Source organism: Fistularia commersonii, chromosome 34 (assembly GCF_037954325.1).
Source record: "Fistularia commersonii isolate RoL2024-O1a breed Wild chromosome 34, RoL_Fcom_v1.0, whole genome shotgun sequence".
Taxonomy (NCBI): domain Eukaryota; kingdom Metazoa; phylum Chordata; class Actinopteri; order Syngnathiformes; family Fistulariidae; genus Fistularia; species Fistularia commersonii.
In genome coordinates this window covers 7,255,257-7,272,920 of record NC_141317.1, presented here as the reverse complement: position 1 = coordinate 7,272,920, position 17,664 = coordinate 7,255,257, and the positions used below count along the sequence as shown (strand labels likewise).

Below are 17,664 nucleotides of genomic sequence, written 5' to 3'. Positions count from 1 at the left end.
CGTCCGAAGTACAAGCAGCTGCTGCTACTGACTTCATTGACCACATCAACATGGCAGATCAAGAACCAGCAGTGGAGGGAGTCGGGAACACCGGCACCGCTGCCGGTGGCCAAGAACAGACCAAAGCCCTTGAATACAAGGTAACAAATATTCAATTATTTAACATTTTGCCATCTCAAGAAATGTGCATCATGGAGAAAAGTGCCAAATAACTCTGGAGGTGGCAGAGATAAAAATGTGGAGGTTCTCTTTGGGAGGGAAGAGGACTGATAGGATCAGGAATGAGTCCATCAGAGAGAGAGCGCACGTGAGATGTTCCGGAGATAGAGTCAGATTGAGATGGTTTGGACATGGACAGAGGAGGGATGGGGAAGATCTGGGTAGAAGGATGCTGCTGTTGGAAGGCCAGTGGATAGAAGTAAACTCTTGACAGAGTTGTTGGTTTTTCTCATAATTACAACAGAACAGTTTTTTTTTCATGACTTCAATGTTAAGTTGTTTTTTAAAAAACAAAAAACTTGTCTGGCAACAGGTGTTTAACGATCCCATCCACGGGCACATGGAGCTGCACCCACTTCTCATCAAGATCATCGACACACCTCAGTTCCAGAGACTCAGAAACATCAAGCAGCTGGGAGCCACCTACTTCGTCTTTCCCGGAGCATCTCACAACCGCTTTGAACACAGCATTGGGTACACGAGACTATTGTGTATAAAATTAGATTTTCCAGCTGTTCTTGTCCTTCGAATTACTATAGGGCAGTGCTTCTCAATGAATTTCTGTTAGCCCCCCCCCCCCCCGATTTTATAGACGGTCAATACAATTGTCTATAAAATTGTTATATATGCACAACTCTGCACAACACTGTATCCTTATTAACGTTAAAGAAAAAAGAAAAGAAAGAAATATCGATCCACTCGCGACAACAAAAAACTATATTAACATTTATGAACATCACAGTGGTCGTTGGTTTACTAAAGTAGCTTTCACAAAGTGCGATAATTGTTTCGGGATAATATTTGGCACGTTTTTGCTGAAAAAACTCAATCGGCTTATTAGCATAATTGGGGTGTAATGTCTCGGCTTCATGCTGTCCGCTGCCGACATTTTTAGACACAGTAAACAGTCTTTCCTCGTCTCCCACCGTAGTCACAGTGAAGCCAAGCGCTACGTACGCGTCGTCATATTTCCTCGTGTTAGCTTCCAGGTGACTTTCGTTTGTCTCATCATCTCCGTCTCTCACCGCCTTTCTTATCATCCCTGTTAAATATTTTTCCATGCCGTCTCTTGAGGGTTTGTTCACTGCACTTCATGTCTCCTGCTCTGTGGTGTGCATGCACAGTGCTCGGTGCAAAAAAAAAACAACAAAGAGTTAACACTACACCCGAAGCATGTTCTTTGGGGTTCTCCCACTATTTGAGAAGCAATGCAATAGGATGTAACTGAACCAGAGCCGAAAACCTCATATGTGCAAACGTACTTGCCCAATGAAGTTGATTCTTATCCTTGTACTGAAATAGATGGTGTTTTGAGAGAGACATCCTTTACCCATTCAGTTCTAGGATCACAACAATGCCTGTGAAAAAGGAAATAAGATGCATTTGACCTTATTATCTGTTGTTTCATGGAGCGGTAACAAAATGTATTCCTCCTTATCTTCTTGATAGAGTGGGTTACCTGGCAGGAGAACTTGCTCAAGCACTGAAAAGCAGGCAGCCAGAGCTCGATATTACTACCAGAGACGTCCTCTGCGTGCAGATCGCTGGACTCTGCCATGATCTTGGTACGTGTTTACCAAAAGTCCAGTTGTCAGAGTGAGGAAGTACAACTGAAACTGCAAATATCAAACCTGGTGATTATTTTTTTTCCCTCTAAAGGACATGGACCGTTTTCCCACCTGTTTGATGGCTCGTTCATCCCCAAAGCACGACAGACAGGGGCCAAGACGGTAATTTTATTTCTGCCGTTCACCCTTTACCAAAACCTCCAGTACTGGAGATGTGAACGTTCAAATCAGATTTAGGACAAAGCAGCATCTTGTCTACAAAGTACAAAAAAAAAAAAAGATAGTGTACATGCATTAGTTTTTGATTGTTGATTTTTATGTGGATCTATTTTTGGATTTAGATCTCTTATACAAGGCCAAAGCTACATTCTCTTTGTAAAACAGTCGGAGTGTATCGTGGGTCCAGTAAACACCCCTTTCTTTGTAGACCTTATATCTTAGTGTTGACGTAGTGAGAGAGGATATGAAGGTAGTTGGTGTGAGAGAGGAGAATACAGAGAATAGGGTTAGATGGAGAAACTTAATTCAGTGTGGCGAAGAAGAAGAAGAAGAAGAACCAGAAGAAGAGCTTAGTGCTGATAAGACAACATTGGTTATGTAAGTTGTGGTCACAGATCTGGTGACCTTTGGTGATCCTTAGTGATAAGAGGAGCACGCGACTGTATCCTGTCCTGTTTCATCACAAAAACCCTGTAATATCTGAGGGATGAATGATTATATGTCATTTACAAATTGAAAATCTATATGACTATAATACAAATGCATTGCAGCATGAGGAGTTATCTTGCGAAATGCTTGACCACTTGGTGGAAGTCAATAACCTGAAGGAGGTAATGGAGGAGTACGGCCTGGTGCTGTCTGAGGACCTGGACTTCATCAAGGAACAGATTACTGGACCTTCAAAGACTGATGATGGCCAGAAGGTATCTTTCTCTAGGAAAATATGGGATAACTGTCAGCCTCTTATTTAGACAAGCAGTACCTGATGCCAATATTGTGTTTCTTATCTTTACAGTGGCCGTATAAAGGCCGAGCAAAGGACAAGTCTTTCCTCTATGAAATTGTGTCCAACAAAAGAAATGGAATTGATGTAGACAAGTGGGATTACTTTGCCAGGTTTGGCCTCCCAAGTTGTTACTTTCTGTCAAACATGGAATATCATTCCGGTTTATGTTTTTATGTCTGATTAATTTACACAATGTTTTGATGCTGTGTCTGCAGAGACTGCCATCATCTGGGCATCAGGAACAGCCATGACTATCCCCGCACCCTGAAGTTTGCCAGGGTGTGTGACAGTAATGGAGAGAAGCAGATCTGCTTTCGGGAAAAGGTACTGTTGACGTGATAACATGAACTTTTCATTGTCTTGTGAAATGACTATAATTACTGATGACTGACTGTAATGTGAATCTTGAAACAGGAAGCAATAAATCTGTACAACTTCTTCAACACGAGGAATTATCTCCACAGGACTGCTTATCAGCATAGAGTGACTAAAGCCATAGAACTCATGTACGTACCTTCTTGGCTTGATGTATCTTATCGTTTTTGTTCTCAGAGAATTTAAGAAAATCTTCTCACAAACGACAACATTTTCATTGTGTTCATGCAGGATCACAGAAGCCTTTTTAAAGGCCGATAAGCAAATCCAGATCGAAGGCTCAGGCGGCAGGATGTTCACACTGTCCTCTGCCATTGATGACATGGAGGCCTACACCAAGCTGACAGGTCATTGGCAAAACCCAAATGGTCACCAATAGTTGGTCCATCATATAAGATGTCCAAATGTGAAGTCAGTGACTGCTTATCACTAGCTTCATAGTCATGTAGTTGGCTTCAAACATTTTGTCGTCAACACACAGGAACTTCGCTTGGCCAGTGTGCCATCATATAATCTCAATTATTTACATACAGATCTGTGTATGACACTAACCATAATATCTGGACTATTGAGCGCACCTGAAGATAAGCAGCACCAGCTAGCCGATCACTATCTTTGTCTTCCTCCTGCGCACAAAAACCATTCAAACCGTCTCCCTTTTGATAAGCAAAGCAAAGGCTGATAAGCAAATCCAGATCGAAGGCTCAGGCGGCAGGATGTTCACACTGTCCTCTGCCATTGATGACATGGAGGCCTACACCAAGCTGACAGGTCATTGGCAAAACCCAAATGGTCACCAATAGTTGGTCCATCATATAAGATGTCCAAATGTGAAGTCAGTGACTGCTTATCACTAGCTTCATAGTCATGTAGTTGGCTTCAAACATTTTGTCGTCAACACACAGGAACTTCGCTTGGCCAGTGTGCCATCATATAATCTCAATTATTTACATACAGATCTGTGTATGACACTAACCATAATATCTGGACTATTGAGCGCACCTGAAGATAAGCAGCACCGGCGAGCCGATCACTATCTTTGTCTTCCTCCTGCGCACAAAAACCATTCAAACCGTCTCCCTTTTGATAAGCAAAGCAAAGGCTGATAAGCAAATCCAGATCGAAGGCTCAGGCGGCAGGATGTTCACACTGTCCTCTGCAATTGATGACATGGAGGCCTACACCAAGCTGACAGGTCATTGGCAAAACCCAAATGGTCACCAATAGTTGGTCCATCATATAAGATGTCCAAACGTGAAGTCAGTGACTGCTTATCACTAGCTTGATGCTCATGTCATTGCTTTAAACATTAAACAAACAAAATGAAACAAAATGTTCAAAGCAACACACATGAATTTGGTTTGGTCATTGTGCAGTCAAGTCCCATGTGTGCCATCATATAATCTAAATAATTTACTGAAGATCTGTGTATGACAGTTAGATGACGTATTAACCATAAGTGATTGTGATAAATGGTGAGGTGGTGCCTTTGGTGTTAGAGAAACTGGCAAAGAGTCTGGGTACATGGTTGTCTGGGCAGATCTATGTATGACAGCTACATACTGCATTTTCAGGCAGAACAAAAGCTCTGGGCAATTTCACACCCCATTAAACACACACACACACAACACACACACACACACACACACACACACACACACACACACACACACACACACACACACACACACACACACACACACACACACAGACAAACACAATACCAATTTTGAATTACCGTATTTTCCGCACTATAAGGCCCATCAGATTATAAGGCGCACCTTCAATAAATGGCCTGTTTTAAAACTGTTTTCATATATAGGACGCACTGCATTATAAGGCGCATAGAATAGAACAACTGTAGTGGCTGGGGTTGCGTTATGCATCCACTAGATGAAGCTGCGCTAAAGGGAATGTCAGATAAGTCAGTCAGTCGAACTCCATCAACAGAATACAAAGCAACGTTCTAACAACTCCGTTCACTCCCAAACCAGGTTAGTGCATTCACAATATGGTACCGTACATACCAGTAGCTCTTACTGGTATGGTACTTTCCCTGATGTGATCTTTCTTCTCCTTTGTATAATTGGTCTGAAAAATCAAATTTTTCACAATCACCTGACAGAAATCAATGAATGACCCGGAATTTTTGTTTTCTGAATTGGACCTGCCGTCTTCCCCTGCCTGTTTATTCTGCAGATAATGTGTTTGAAGAAATCCTCAACTCTTCAAAACCAGAGATGGCTGATGCGAGAGAGATCCTGCGCAACATTTTAAAACGAAGCCTCTACAGGTTTTGTGGCGAGGCTAAAGTGCCTGACGACCGGGTGTGTTTTTGTCATAGCTGATGATGTAACATTTAACAACAGCTTTAAATAGATCCCTAGAATTTTCTTGACTCTTTCTGACTTTCTGACTCTTTCTCTTTTTAAGACTGGTAGTTTGAAGAATCTGTCCATCAGTCAGTGTGATATTGATAGGTTTCTTTCGCAAAAGGACCCTGCCGATCATGTGAGTTTTCTATTCAACAGTTGGAGTGAGTGCTGGTTAGAGTAACTTAACTTAATGTTAAGTTTGCTCTAAAAAACACGCTGAGCACTGAACTCAGTTTAATGCATCCCATTGAAATGTCTTGACTCTTTCTGTATCCTGTCTGATGCAGGACGTACACCGGATGTGAAATTAGTGAATTATATAATTTTGATGGTCTCTTTCAGAAGGATAAGTCGAAGAATTCAGAGAATCAGTGCACCGCTCAGACTGATGAGGCTGTTTTGAAGTCGGAGGACTTAATCTTTCAAGTGAGTTTTTTTTTACTCAACACTCTGAGTGGGTGGTGGTGGTGAGACAAAGCTTGTCACTATAACAACTACTGTTTCAGGACATCACTTTTGATTATGGGATGAAAACGGAGAACCCCATTGACAAAGTGCGATTCTATCAAAAGAATGACCCCGGGAGGACCTTTCTGAAATCCCAGGAGGAGGTCAGTACTTGTAAAAAAAAAAAAAAAAAAATCACCAAAACCTTCATCTCCATTTTTGTTGGACCTCCTGCCTCTTTAAAAAGCGGGTAAAGTTAAACTCCCCACTGCTGTCTTTCTCTCAGGTATCTAAACTTCTTCCAAAGAACTTCAGGGAGAAGCTAATCTGGGCTTACTGCAAGAAGACTGATGGAGACAGTGTGAAGGCAGCTGAGTTGTGCTTTGAGGCGTGGTGCAAGCGCAAGAATTTTCAAGTTACTCGGGTAATATTTACATGCGTGGTTTGAACACGTGAATTAAAATAACAGGGAAAAAAACAGTCTGTCAGCAGAGCTTTGAGCCTTTCTTCATTCACGACTGGTATCTGTTATGTTATACACAGACGATGGTGAGATAATCTGAGTTGATGCGTCTGGAAGCCGACGAGTCAAGAAACAGCCGAGACATGGACGATGAAGATGACGGTGGCAGAGGTACAAACAGCACTCACGTGCACAATGTGGGGTCAAAACCCAGTGACACCGAACCCCCGCTGTGATGTGTGTTCAGTGAAAATATTATTATTATATTTTAATAAGGGTGTGCGTGTGATGGGGCAGAGAATTACTGATCATAATTCACTTCATTCGCATCAAGTTGGTCTTTACCTAAAACAAAGATTATGGTATATTCAGGGCACTCAGGGATTTTACACTATTTTTGCTCATGCTTTTTTGTTTTAGGGAAAAAAAAAGTTTTAATTTTGATTGTTTTATGACCGTCTACCATACACACTATTTTATCATGATGGATAAATAGCAGTTATACAACATCTATCACTTTCCGACTTGATGTGTATAAGCTGTGTTTAGGGTATAAATGCATTTTCAAAGCTCAGGTCTTTTTTGATGTTTAATTTATTCTTTTATTGTTCCTTATTGCACTGTATCACTCATCAAGTAGACTGTCAATCGGGCCCTTTACTTTTTATTTCCACTATATTGTAATGGGTTATGGGGAGACTGGCTGGAGGAACCTTCCCAGCTGCTGTAACAATTACAACTTTGTGAGTCCCCTAAAGTCTAATGCTAATAAGCCCAATTGCTTGTGTAGGTGTTCCATGTTAGTACTGTTGTAATGCAGTAAGCTGCTTGGTATTTGGGCATAATGGAGGGCAGAATGTGGATGCATCAGAAGCCTAACTGTTTGCATTGTGAGTTACCTCTGTTTTCCTGCATGTCATGGCTTTTATTGATCCTCTATTAAAGACTGTCATTCTAAGCATTAATCGTCCACTCTGATTACTTATTGCAAACCTCAGATTAGCCACAATATATAATAATTTACCTGCGGCGTAATAGCTTGTTTACACATATATTATGAAAAGCGGGCTGATCTGATTGGGGAGGGAGGGTTATTCTTTCAAAATAAAAAATATTGTGTGGGCTTTTCAATTGTTGCACCAACGAGAGGGGGTTGAAAACATATGGTTCTTGATCAGTTTGAAAATAAAACTAATTTCTCTCAGTCATGCTTTCACACCCTCCGTGAGCTGCCACCTTACCGTGGTGGAGGGTTTGCGTGTCCCAGTGATCCTGGGAGCTATGTTGTCGGGGGCTTCATGCCCCTGGAAGGGTCACCCAAGGCAAACAGGTCCCAGGTGAGGGACCAGACAAAGTGTGGCTCAGACCCACTGCCTTGTGGGTTAGTCTGGGAAGACAAAAGGCTAGGGGAGCAGACCCTGAGAGAAAAGCACGTGTTGGGGGCACACGCAGGCGGGTCACAACAAACCGTGAACCCGCCAGCCTCCAGCAGCATGTCAGTGTGCTGTGAGGTGGCAGCCCCACCAGCTGAATAGCCATCGCAGGGCCAACTACCCGGCATGGTGAAATAAACCAGTTACGAAACCAACCAAAGCAACCAGAATAAACCGGACGGATCTTCTCGGTAACAGACCCATGCCTGGCCCCGGACTACGCCAACTGGATCTCCGTCACAAAACCGTCAACTCTCATCTGAGATGCTTCTTCAGCTGAACTTTGACAAGGATTTAAAATAATTTATTGCTTTAAAATAGATAATAATGTTTTAGTATCTGAGTGATTAATCGTATTTTTTTCAATACAGCTTCAAAATGGACTCATTACAGGATTATTGCAAATTGTTTGACCAAATCAATGGAACAGTGGCGTTGGATTAGTTTTCCAGGTTTGGCCTCTGAAGTTGGTATTTTCTGTCATTACACAATACTTCTATAATCCATAGAATTCAGAGACATAATGACTATCGATGCACTCTAGAGTTTGCCCGGTTGTGTGACGTTGACGGACAGACACAGATCTGCATCCAACCCTCTCCTCTGTATCCTCTCTTCTCAAACCAACTAACTTCAACTAATCTCTTTCTGTCTATCCATAAACCTCTTCTAGGCCTCCTTCCTGAGTGTACATGAATGTACTTTAATCCACATTCATTTGTGCTTTCCTTTGTTGTTTTTTTTTACAGACAGCAGCAAGTCATTAACATTTATGGCAGAAGAAGGATTCTGAGAATTGAAACTGAAACTTAGAGTATTTACTCAAAATAGCCCGAGCCCTCCAGCTCAAATAATTTGAAGCTCCACTCCATCAGAGAGGCTAAACATCCAAGTCAGTGAAACCAGCAACACACCTGATGTCATACAGATGACGTCTGCATCTCACAATCATTTAGGCGAACGATGCGTGTAAGGTTTAAAAGCAATATTGAAGCTGGAATGTTTACCAGAATTGGGATAGGTGTGTCCTTGCATGTGAGCATGTTATGACAGCATTCATGAAGAGTTGGCTGACGACAGTTTTCTTTCCATTGTTGTTACGTCAGACCAAAACACTGGAGTGCATTTAAACTGGGTGTCAGGGTCAATTACATGAAAGTGTGTCTGAGAGAAATTAATCTAAATATTATCTGATAATGATAGTCATTGTTGTTCTGGATGCCCAGATGGTAGCGTTTCCTGATGAGACAGTATCAAAACATTATCTAAATTTACCTTTGCATAAAAACCTAAACATGAGTGATGCATTAATTCAAACTTCAGGATTCAAGCCGGTCTATTCCATTGAAGGTGGCAGTACCAAACATTTTGCAATAGTCACGTAATGTGATCATTTTGAAGTTGTGAATGAAAATATGATTCATCACTCAGACATCAAAAACTGGTTTTATTTTATTCAATGTTACATATGTATTTTAATCCTTGTCAAGGACTGAATTGGTTTGACTGAAGAAACCTGCTGGACGAGAAGTGAAACATCTTCAAGGGAAGAAATTCAAGTCCAGTTGCCAAGAAAAGATTTGGACAAGGATTGACTGCAACCTGGATGACTTTGAGCCTCCATAGACCATTGATTTTTGTTTGGTTTCTTTTATTTTGTAAACCCCACTTGGGCCCTCACTCCCACATAGTAAGCCCGGTACTACACTTCCGTATTAGATGCCACCTGCCTTCAAATTAAGAACTCGATGATGTGCGTCATGGCTGGTGTTGCAAAGTCAGATGTTTTTGCAATACTGGGCGGGTCTCGAGTTGTGAGGGCTGGAAACTGGTAGACGTATCTACCAAACCGAACAGCGGCTATATAGGCAGTGAGGAGCGAATGTCCGAAGTACAAGCAGCTGCTGCTACTGACTTCATTGACCACATCAACATGGCAGATCAAGAACCAGCAGTGAAGGGAGTCGGGAACACCGGCACCGCTGCCGGTGGCCAAGAACAGACCAAAGCCCTTGAATACAAGGTAACAAATATTCAATTATTTAACATTTTGCCATCTCAAGAAATGTGCATCATGGAGAAAAGTGCCAAATAACTCTGGAGGTGGCAGAGATAAAAATGTGGAGGTTCTCTTTGGGAGGGAAGAGGACTGATAGGATCAGGAATGAGTCCATCAGAGAGAGAGCGCACGTGAGATGTTCTGGAGATAGAGTCAGATTGAGATGGTTTGGACATGGACAGAGGAGGGATGGGGAAGATCTGGGTAGAAGGATGCTGCTGTTGGAAGACCAGTGGATAGAAGTAAACTCTTGACAGAGTTGTTGGTTTTTCTCATAATTACAACCGAACAGTTTTTTTTTCATGACTTCAATGTTAAGTTGTTTTTTAAAAAACAAAAAACTTGTCTGGCAACAGGTGTTTAACGATCCCATCCACGGGCACATGGAGCTGCACCCACTTCTCATCAAGATCATCGACACACCTCAGTTCCAGAGACTCAGAAACATCAAGCAGCTGGGAGCCGCCTACTTCGTCTTTCCCGGAGCATCTCACAACCGCTTTGAACACAGCATTGGGTACACGAGACTATTGTGTATAAAATTAGATTTTCCAGCTGTTCTTGTCCTTCGAATTACTATAGGGCAGTGCTTCTCAATGAATTTCTGTTAGCCCCCCCCCCCCGATTTTATAGACGGTCAATACAATTGTCTATAAAATTGTTATATATGCACAACTCTGCACAACACTGTATCCTTATTAACGTTAAAGAAAAAAGAAAAGAAAGAAATATCGATCCACTCGCGACAACAAAAAACTATATTAACATTTATGAACATCACAGTGGTCGTTGGTTTACTAAAGTAGCTTTCACAAAGTGCGATAATTGTTTCGGGATAATATTTGGCACGTTTTTGCTGAAAAAACTCAATCGGCTTATTAGCATAATTGGGGTGTAATGTCTCGGCTTCATGCTGTCCGCTGCCGACATTTTTAGACACAGTAAACAGTCTTTCCTCGTCTCCCACCGTAGTCACAGTGAAGCCAAGCGCTACGTACGCGTCGTCATATTTCCTCGTGTTAGCTTCCAGGGGACTTTCGTTTGTCTCATCATCTCCGTCTCTCACCGCCTTTCTTATCATCCCTGTTAAATATTTTTCCATGCCGTCTCTTGAGGGTTTGTTCACTGCACTTCATGTCTCCTGCTCTGTGGTGTGCATGCACAGTGCTCGGTGCAAAAAAAAAACAACAAAGAGTTAACACTACACCCGAAGCATGTTCTTTGGGGTTCTCCCACTATTTGAGAAGCAATGCAATAGGATGTAACTGAACCAGAGCCGAAAACCTCATATGTGCAAACGTACTTGCCCAATGAAGTTGATTCTTATCCTTGTACTGAAATAGATGGTGTTTTGAGAGAGACATCCTTTACCCATTCAGTTCTAGGATCACAACAATGCCTGTGAAAAAGGAAATAAGCTGCATTTGACCTTATTATCTGTTGTTTCATGGAGCGGTAACAAAATGTATTCCTCCTTATCTTCTTGATAGAGTGGGTTACCTGGCAGGAGAATTTGCTCAAGCACTGAAAAGCAGGCAGCCAGAGCTCGATATTACTACCAGAGACGTCCTCTGCGTGCAGATCGCTGGACTCTGCCATGATCTTGGTACGTGTTTACCAAAAGTCCAGTTGTCAGAGTGAGGAAGTACAACTGAAACTGCAAATATCAAACCTGGTGATTATTTTTTTTCCCTCTAAAGGACATGGACCGTTTTCCCACCTGTATGATGGCTTGTTGATCCCCAAAGCACGACAGAAAGGGGCCAAGACGGTAATTTTATTTCTGCCGTTCACCCTTTACCAAAACCTCCAGTACTGGAGATGTGAACGTTCAAATCAGATTTAGGACAAAGCAGCATCTTGTCTACAAAGTACAAAAAAAAAAAAAAGATGGTGTACATGCATTAGTTTTTGATTGTTGATTTTTATGTGGATCTATTTTTGGATTTAGATCTCTTATACAAGGCCAAAGCTACATTCTCTTTGTAAAACAGTCGGAGTTTATCGTGGGTCCAGTAAACACCCCTTTCTTTGTAGACCTTATATCTTAGTGTTGACGTAGTGAGAGAGGATATGAAGGTAGTTGGTGTGAGAGAGGAGAATACAGAGAATAGGGTTAGATGGAGAAACTTAATTCAGTGTGGTGAAGAAGAAGAAGAAGAAGAACCAGAAGAAGAGCTTAGTGCTGATAAGACAACATTGGTTATGTAAGTTGTGGTCACAGATCTGGTGACCTTTGGTGATCCTTAGTGATAAGAGGAGCACGCGACTGTATCCTGTCCTGTTTCATCACAAAAACCCTGTAATATCTGAGGGATGAATGATTATATGTCATTTACAAATTGAAAATCTATATGACTATAATACAAATGCATTGCAGCATGAGGAGTTATCTTGCGAAATGCTTGACCACTTGGTGGAAGTCAATAACCTGAAGGAGGTAATGGAGGAGTACGGCCTGGTGCTGTCTGAGGACCTGGACTTCATCAAGGAACAGATTACTGGAGCTTCAAAGACTGATGATGGCCAGAAGGTATCTTTCTCTATGAAAACATGGGATAACTGTCAGCCTCTTATTTAGACAAGCAGTACCTGATGCCAATATTGTGTTTCTTATCTTTACAGTGGCCGTATAAAGGCCGAGCAAAGGACAAGTCTTTCCTCTATGAAATTGTGTCCAACAAAAGAAATGGAATTGATGTAGACAAGTGGGATTACTTTGCCAGGTTTGGCCTCCCAAGTTGTTACTTTCTGTCAAACATGGAATATCATTCCGGTTTATGTTTTTATGTCTGATTAATTTACACAATGTTTTGATGCTGTGTCTGCAGAGACTGCCATCATCTGGGCATCAGGAACAGCCATGACTATCGCCGCACCCTGAAGTTTGCCAGGGTGTGTGACAGTAATGGAGAGAAGCAGATCTGCTTTCGGGACAAGGTACTGCTGACGTGATAACATGAACTTTTCATTGTCTTCTGAAATGACTATAATTACTGATGACTGACTGTAATGTGAATCTTGAAACAGGAAGCAATAAATCTGTACAACTTCTTCAACACGAGGAATTATCTCCACAGGACTGCTTGTCACCATAGAGTGACTAAAGCCATAGAACTCATGTATGTACCTTCTTGGCTTGATGTATCTTATCGTTTTTGTTCTCAGAGAATTTAAGAAAATCTTCTCACAAATGACAACATTTTCATTGTGTTCATGCAGGATCACAGAAGCCTTTTTAAAGGCTGATAAGCAAATCCAGATCGAAGGCTCAGGCGGCAGGATGTTCACACTGTCCTCTGCCATTGATGACATGGAGGCCTACACCAAGCTGACAGGTCATTGGCAAAACCCAAATGGTCACCAATAGTTGGTCCATCATATAAGATGTCCAAATGTGAAGTCAGTGACTGCTTATCACTAGCTTCATAGTCATGTAGTTGGCTTCAAACATTTTGTCGTCAACACAAAGGAACTTCGCTTGGCCAGTGTGCCATCATATAATCTCAATTATTTACATACAGATCTGTGTATGACACTAACCATAATATCTGGACTATTGAGCGCACCTGAAGATAAGCAGCACCAGCTAGCCGATCACTATCTTTGTTTTCCTCCTGCGCACAAAAACCATTCAAACCGTCTCCCTTTTGATAAGCAAAGCAAAGGCTGATAAGCAAATCCAGATCGAAGGCTCAGGCGGCAGGATGTTCATACTGTCCTCTGCAATTGATGACATGGAGGCCTACACCAAGCTGACAGGTCATTGGCAAAACCCAAATGGTCACCAATAGTTGGTCCATCATATAAGATGTCCAAATGTGAAGTCAGTGACTGCTTATCACTAGCTTCATAGTCATGTAGTTGGCTTCAAACATTTTGTCGTCAACACACAGGAACTTCGCTTGGCCAGTGTGCCATCATATAATCTCAATTATTTACATACAGATCTGTGTATGACACTAACCATAATATCTGGACTATTGAGCGCACCTGAAGATAAGCAGCACCGGCTAGCCGATCACTATCTTTGTCTTCCTCCTGCGCACAAAAACCATTCAAACCGTCTCCCTTTTGATAAGCAAAGCAAAGGCTGATAAGCAAATCCAGATCGAAGGCTCAGGCGGCAGGATGTTCACACTGTCCTCTGCAATTGATGACATGGAGGCCTACACCAAGCTGACAGGTCATTGGCAAAACCCAAATGGTCACCAATAGTTGGTCCATCATATAAGATATCCAAACGTGAAGTCAGTGACTGCTTATCACTAGCTTGATGCTCATGTCATTGCTTTAAACATTAAACAAACAAAATGAAACAAAATGTTCAAAGCAACACACATGAATTTGGTTTGGTCATTGTGCAGTCAAGTCCCATGTGTGCCATCATATAATCTAAATAATTTACTGAAGATCTGTGTATGACAGTTAGATGACGTATTAACCATAAGTGATTGTGATAAATGGTGAGGTGGTGCCTTTGGTGTTAGAGAAACTGGCAAAGAGTCTGGGTACATGGTTGTCTGGGCAGATCTATGTATGACAGCTACATACTGCATTTTCAGGCAGAACAAAAGCTCTGGGCAATTTCACACCCCATTAAACACACACACACACAACACACACACACACACACACACACACACACACACACACACACACACACACCACAGACAAACACAATACCAATTTTGAATTACCGTATTTTCCGCACTATAAGGCCCATCAGATTATAAGGCGCACCTTCAATAAATGGCCTGTTTTAAAACTGTTTTCATATATAGGACGCACTGCATTATAAGGCGCATAGAATAGAACAACTGTAGTGGCTGGGGTTGCGTTATGCATCCACTAGATGAAGCTGCGCTAAAGGGAATGTCAACAAAACAGTCAGATAAGTCAGTCAGTCGAACTCCATCAACAGAATACAAAGCAACGTTCTAACAACTCCGTTCACTCCCAAACCAGGTTAGTGCATTCACAATATGGTACCGTACATACCAGTAGCTCTTACTGGTATGGTACTTTCCCTGATGTGATCTTTCTTCTCCTTTGTATAATTGGTCTGAAAAATCAAATTTTTCACAATCACCTGACAGAAATCAATGAATGACCCGGAATTTTTGTTTTCTGAATTGGACCTGCCGTCTTCCCCTGCCTGTTTATTCTGCAGATAATGTGTTTGAAGAAATCCTCAACTCTTCAAAACCAGAGATGGCTGATGCGAGAGAGATCTTGCGCAACATTTTAAAACGAAGCCTCTACAGGTTTTGTGGCGAGGCTAAAGTGCCTGACGACTGGGTGTGTTTTTGTCATAGCTGATGATGTAACATTTAACAACAGCTTTAAATAGATCCCTAGAATTTTCTTGACTCTTTCTGACTTTCTGACTCTTTCTCTTTTTAAGACTGGTAGTTTGAAGAATCTGTCCATCAGTCAGTGTGATATTGATAGGTTTCTTTCGCAAAAGGACCCTGCCGATCATGTGAGTTTTCTATTCAACAGTTGGAGTGAGTGCTGGTTAGAGTAACTTAACTTAATGTTAAGTTTGCTCTAAAAAACACGCTGAGCACTGAACTCAGTTTAATGCATCCCATTGAAATGTCTTGACTCTTTCTGTATCCTGTCTGATGCAGGACGTACACCGGATGTGAAATTAGTGAATTATATAATTTTGATGGTCTCTTTCAGAAGGATAAGTCGAAGAATTCAGAGAATCAGTGCACCGCTCAGACTGATGAGGCTGTTTTGAAGTCGGAGGACTTAATCTTTCAAGTGAGTTTTTTTTTACTCAACACTCTGAGTGGGTGGTGGTGGTGAGACAAAGCTTGTCACTATAACAACTACTGTTTCAGGTCATCACTTTTGATTATGGGATGAAAATGGAGAACCCCATTGACAAAGTGCAATTCTATCAAAAGAATGACCCCGGGAGGACCTTTCAGAAATCCCAGGAGGAGGTCAGTACTTGTAAAAAAAAAAAGCCTCTTTAAAAAGCGGGTAAAGTTAAACTCCCCACTGCTGTCTTTCTCTCAGGTATCTAAACTTCTTCCAAAGAACTTCGGGGAGAAGCTAATCTGGGTTTACTGCAAGAAGACTGATGGAGACAGTGTGAAGGCAGCTGAGTTGTGCTTTGAGGCGTGGTGCAAGCGCAAGAATTTTCAAGTTACTCGGGTAATATTTACATGCGTGGTTTGAACACGTGAATTAAAATAACAGGGAAAAAAACAGTCTGTCAGCAGAGCTTTGAGCCTTTCTTCATTCACGACTGGTATCTGTTATGTTATACACAGACGATGGTGAGATAATCTGAGTTGATGCGTCTGGAAGCCGACGAGTCAAGAAACAGCCGAGACATGGACGATGAAGATGACGGTGGCAGAGGTACAAACAGCACTCACGTGCACAATGTGGGGTCAAAATCCAGTGACACCGAACCCCCGCTGTGATGTGTGTTCAGTGAAAATATTATTATTATATTTTAATAAGGGTGTGCGTGTGATGGGGCAGAGAATTGCTGATCATAATTCACTTCATTCGCATCAAGTTGGTCTTTACCTAAAACAAAGATTATGGTATATTCAGGGCACTCAGGGATTTTACACTATTTTTGCTCATGCTTTTTCGTTTTAGGGAAAAAAAAAGTTTTAATTTTGATTGTTTTATGACCATCTACCATACACACTATTTTATCATGAAGGGTAAATAGCAGTTATACAACATCTATCACTTTCTAACTTGAAGTATATAAGCTGTGTTTAGGGTATAAATGCATTTTCAAAGCTCAGGTCTTTTTTGATGTTTTTCTGACGTTTCATTTATTCTTTTATTGTTCCTTATTGCACTGTATCACTCATCAAGTAGACTGTCAATCGGGCCCTTTACTTTTTATTTCCACTATATTGTAATGATTTATGGGGAGACTGGCTGGAGGAACCTTCCCAGCTGCTGTAACAATTACAACTTTGTGAGTCCCCTAAAGTCTAATGCTAATAAGCCCAATTGCTTGTGTAGGTGTTCCATGTTAGTACTGTTGTAATGCAGTAAGCTGCTTGGTATTTGGGCATAATGGAGGGCAGAATGTGGATGCATCAGAAGCCTAACTGTTTGCATTGTGAGTTACCTATGTTATCCTGCATGTCATGGCTTTTATTGATCCTCTATTAAAGACTGTCATTCTAAGCATTAATCGTCCACTCTGATTACTTATTGCAGATCTCAGATTAGCCACAATAAATAATGATTTATTTGCAGCGTAATAGCTTGTTTACACATATATTTTGAAAAGCGGGCTGATCTAATTGGGGAGGGAAGGTTATTCTTTCAAAATAAAAATATTGTGTGGGCTTTTCAATTGCTGCACCAACGAGAGGGGGTTGAAAACATGGTTCTTGATCAGTTTGAAAATAAAACTAATTTCTCTCAGTCATACTTTCACATAACTGACCTTGGCCATAATTATTCCATAATCCTCTTTTATGACAGCTCTTTGTAACTCCTTGATGCCAGAAGAAGCACAATGATGGAAACTTGAAGCAATTGCTAAAATTGCAAAGGTCCTCCAGCAACATTACCCAATTGGTGTGTGTTTAAATTAACAAAGAAAAACATTAGCTCCTCAGCACTAGTACTAACTTCCTTACTCAGGCAATTGGACTTTTGGTAAACACGTGCACAGATCAATGCAGCCTCAGGGGGGCACGGGCCAGTGTCGCCCTG

General features: G+C 41.5%; 2 protein-coding genes across 2 annotated transcripts; both read left to right on the top strand.

Moving 5' to 3' along the window:
- LOC147214445 (deoxynucleoside triphosphate triphosphohydrolase SAMHD1-like) lies at positions 1-7,405 on the top strand. The gene is made up of 15 exons (XM_086141460.1): positions 1-140; positions 533-693; positions 1,669-1,784; positions 1,879-1,949; positions 2,558-2,710; positions 2,803-2,903; positions 3,009-3,117; positions 3,208-3,299; positions 3,400-3,515; positions 5,368-5,495; positions 5,602-5,679; positions 5,886-5,969; positions 6,050-6,154; positions 6,277-6,414; positions 6,534-7,405. The coding sequence occupies exons 1-15, from the start codon at positions 51-53 to the stop codon at positions 6,546-6,548; spliced, it is 1,557 nt and encodes a 518-aa protein (XP_085997586.1). The 5' UTR covers positions 1-50; the 3' UTR covers positions 6,549-7,405.
- Positions 7,406-9,800: 2,395 nt separating this feature from the next.
- Positions 9,801-17,108, top strand: LOC147214444 (deoxynucleoside triphosphate triphosphohydrolase SAMHD1-like). Its single transcript, XM_086141434.1, has 15 exons — positions 9,801-9,909; positions 10,302-10,462; positions 11,436-11,551; positions 11,646-11,716; positions 12,326-12,478; positions 12,571-12,671; positions 12,777-12,885; positions 12,976-13,067; positions 13,168-13,283; positions 15,119-15,246; positions 15,353-15,430; positions 15,637-15,720; positions 15,801-15,905; positions 15,982-16,119; positions 16,239-17,108. Exons 1-15 carry the CDS (start codon positions 9,820-9,822, stop codon positions 16,251-16,253), a joined length of 1,557 nt encoding a protein of 518 aa, XP_085997560.1. The 5' UTR covers positions 9,801-9,819; the 3' UTR covers positions 16,254-17,108.
- Positions 17,109-17,664: the final 556 nt, after the last annotated feature.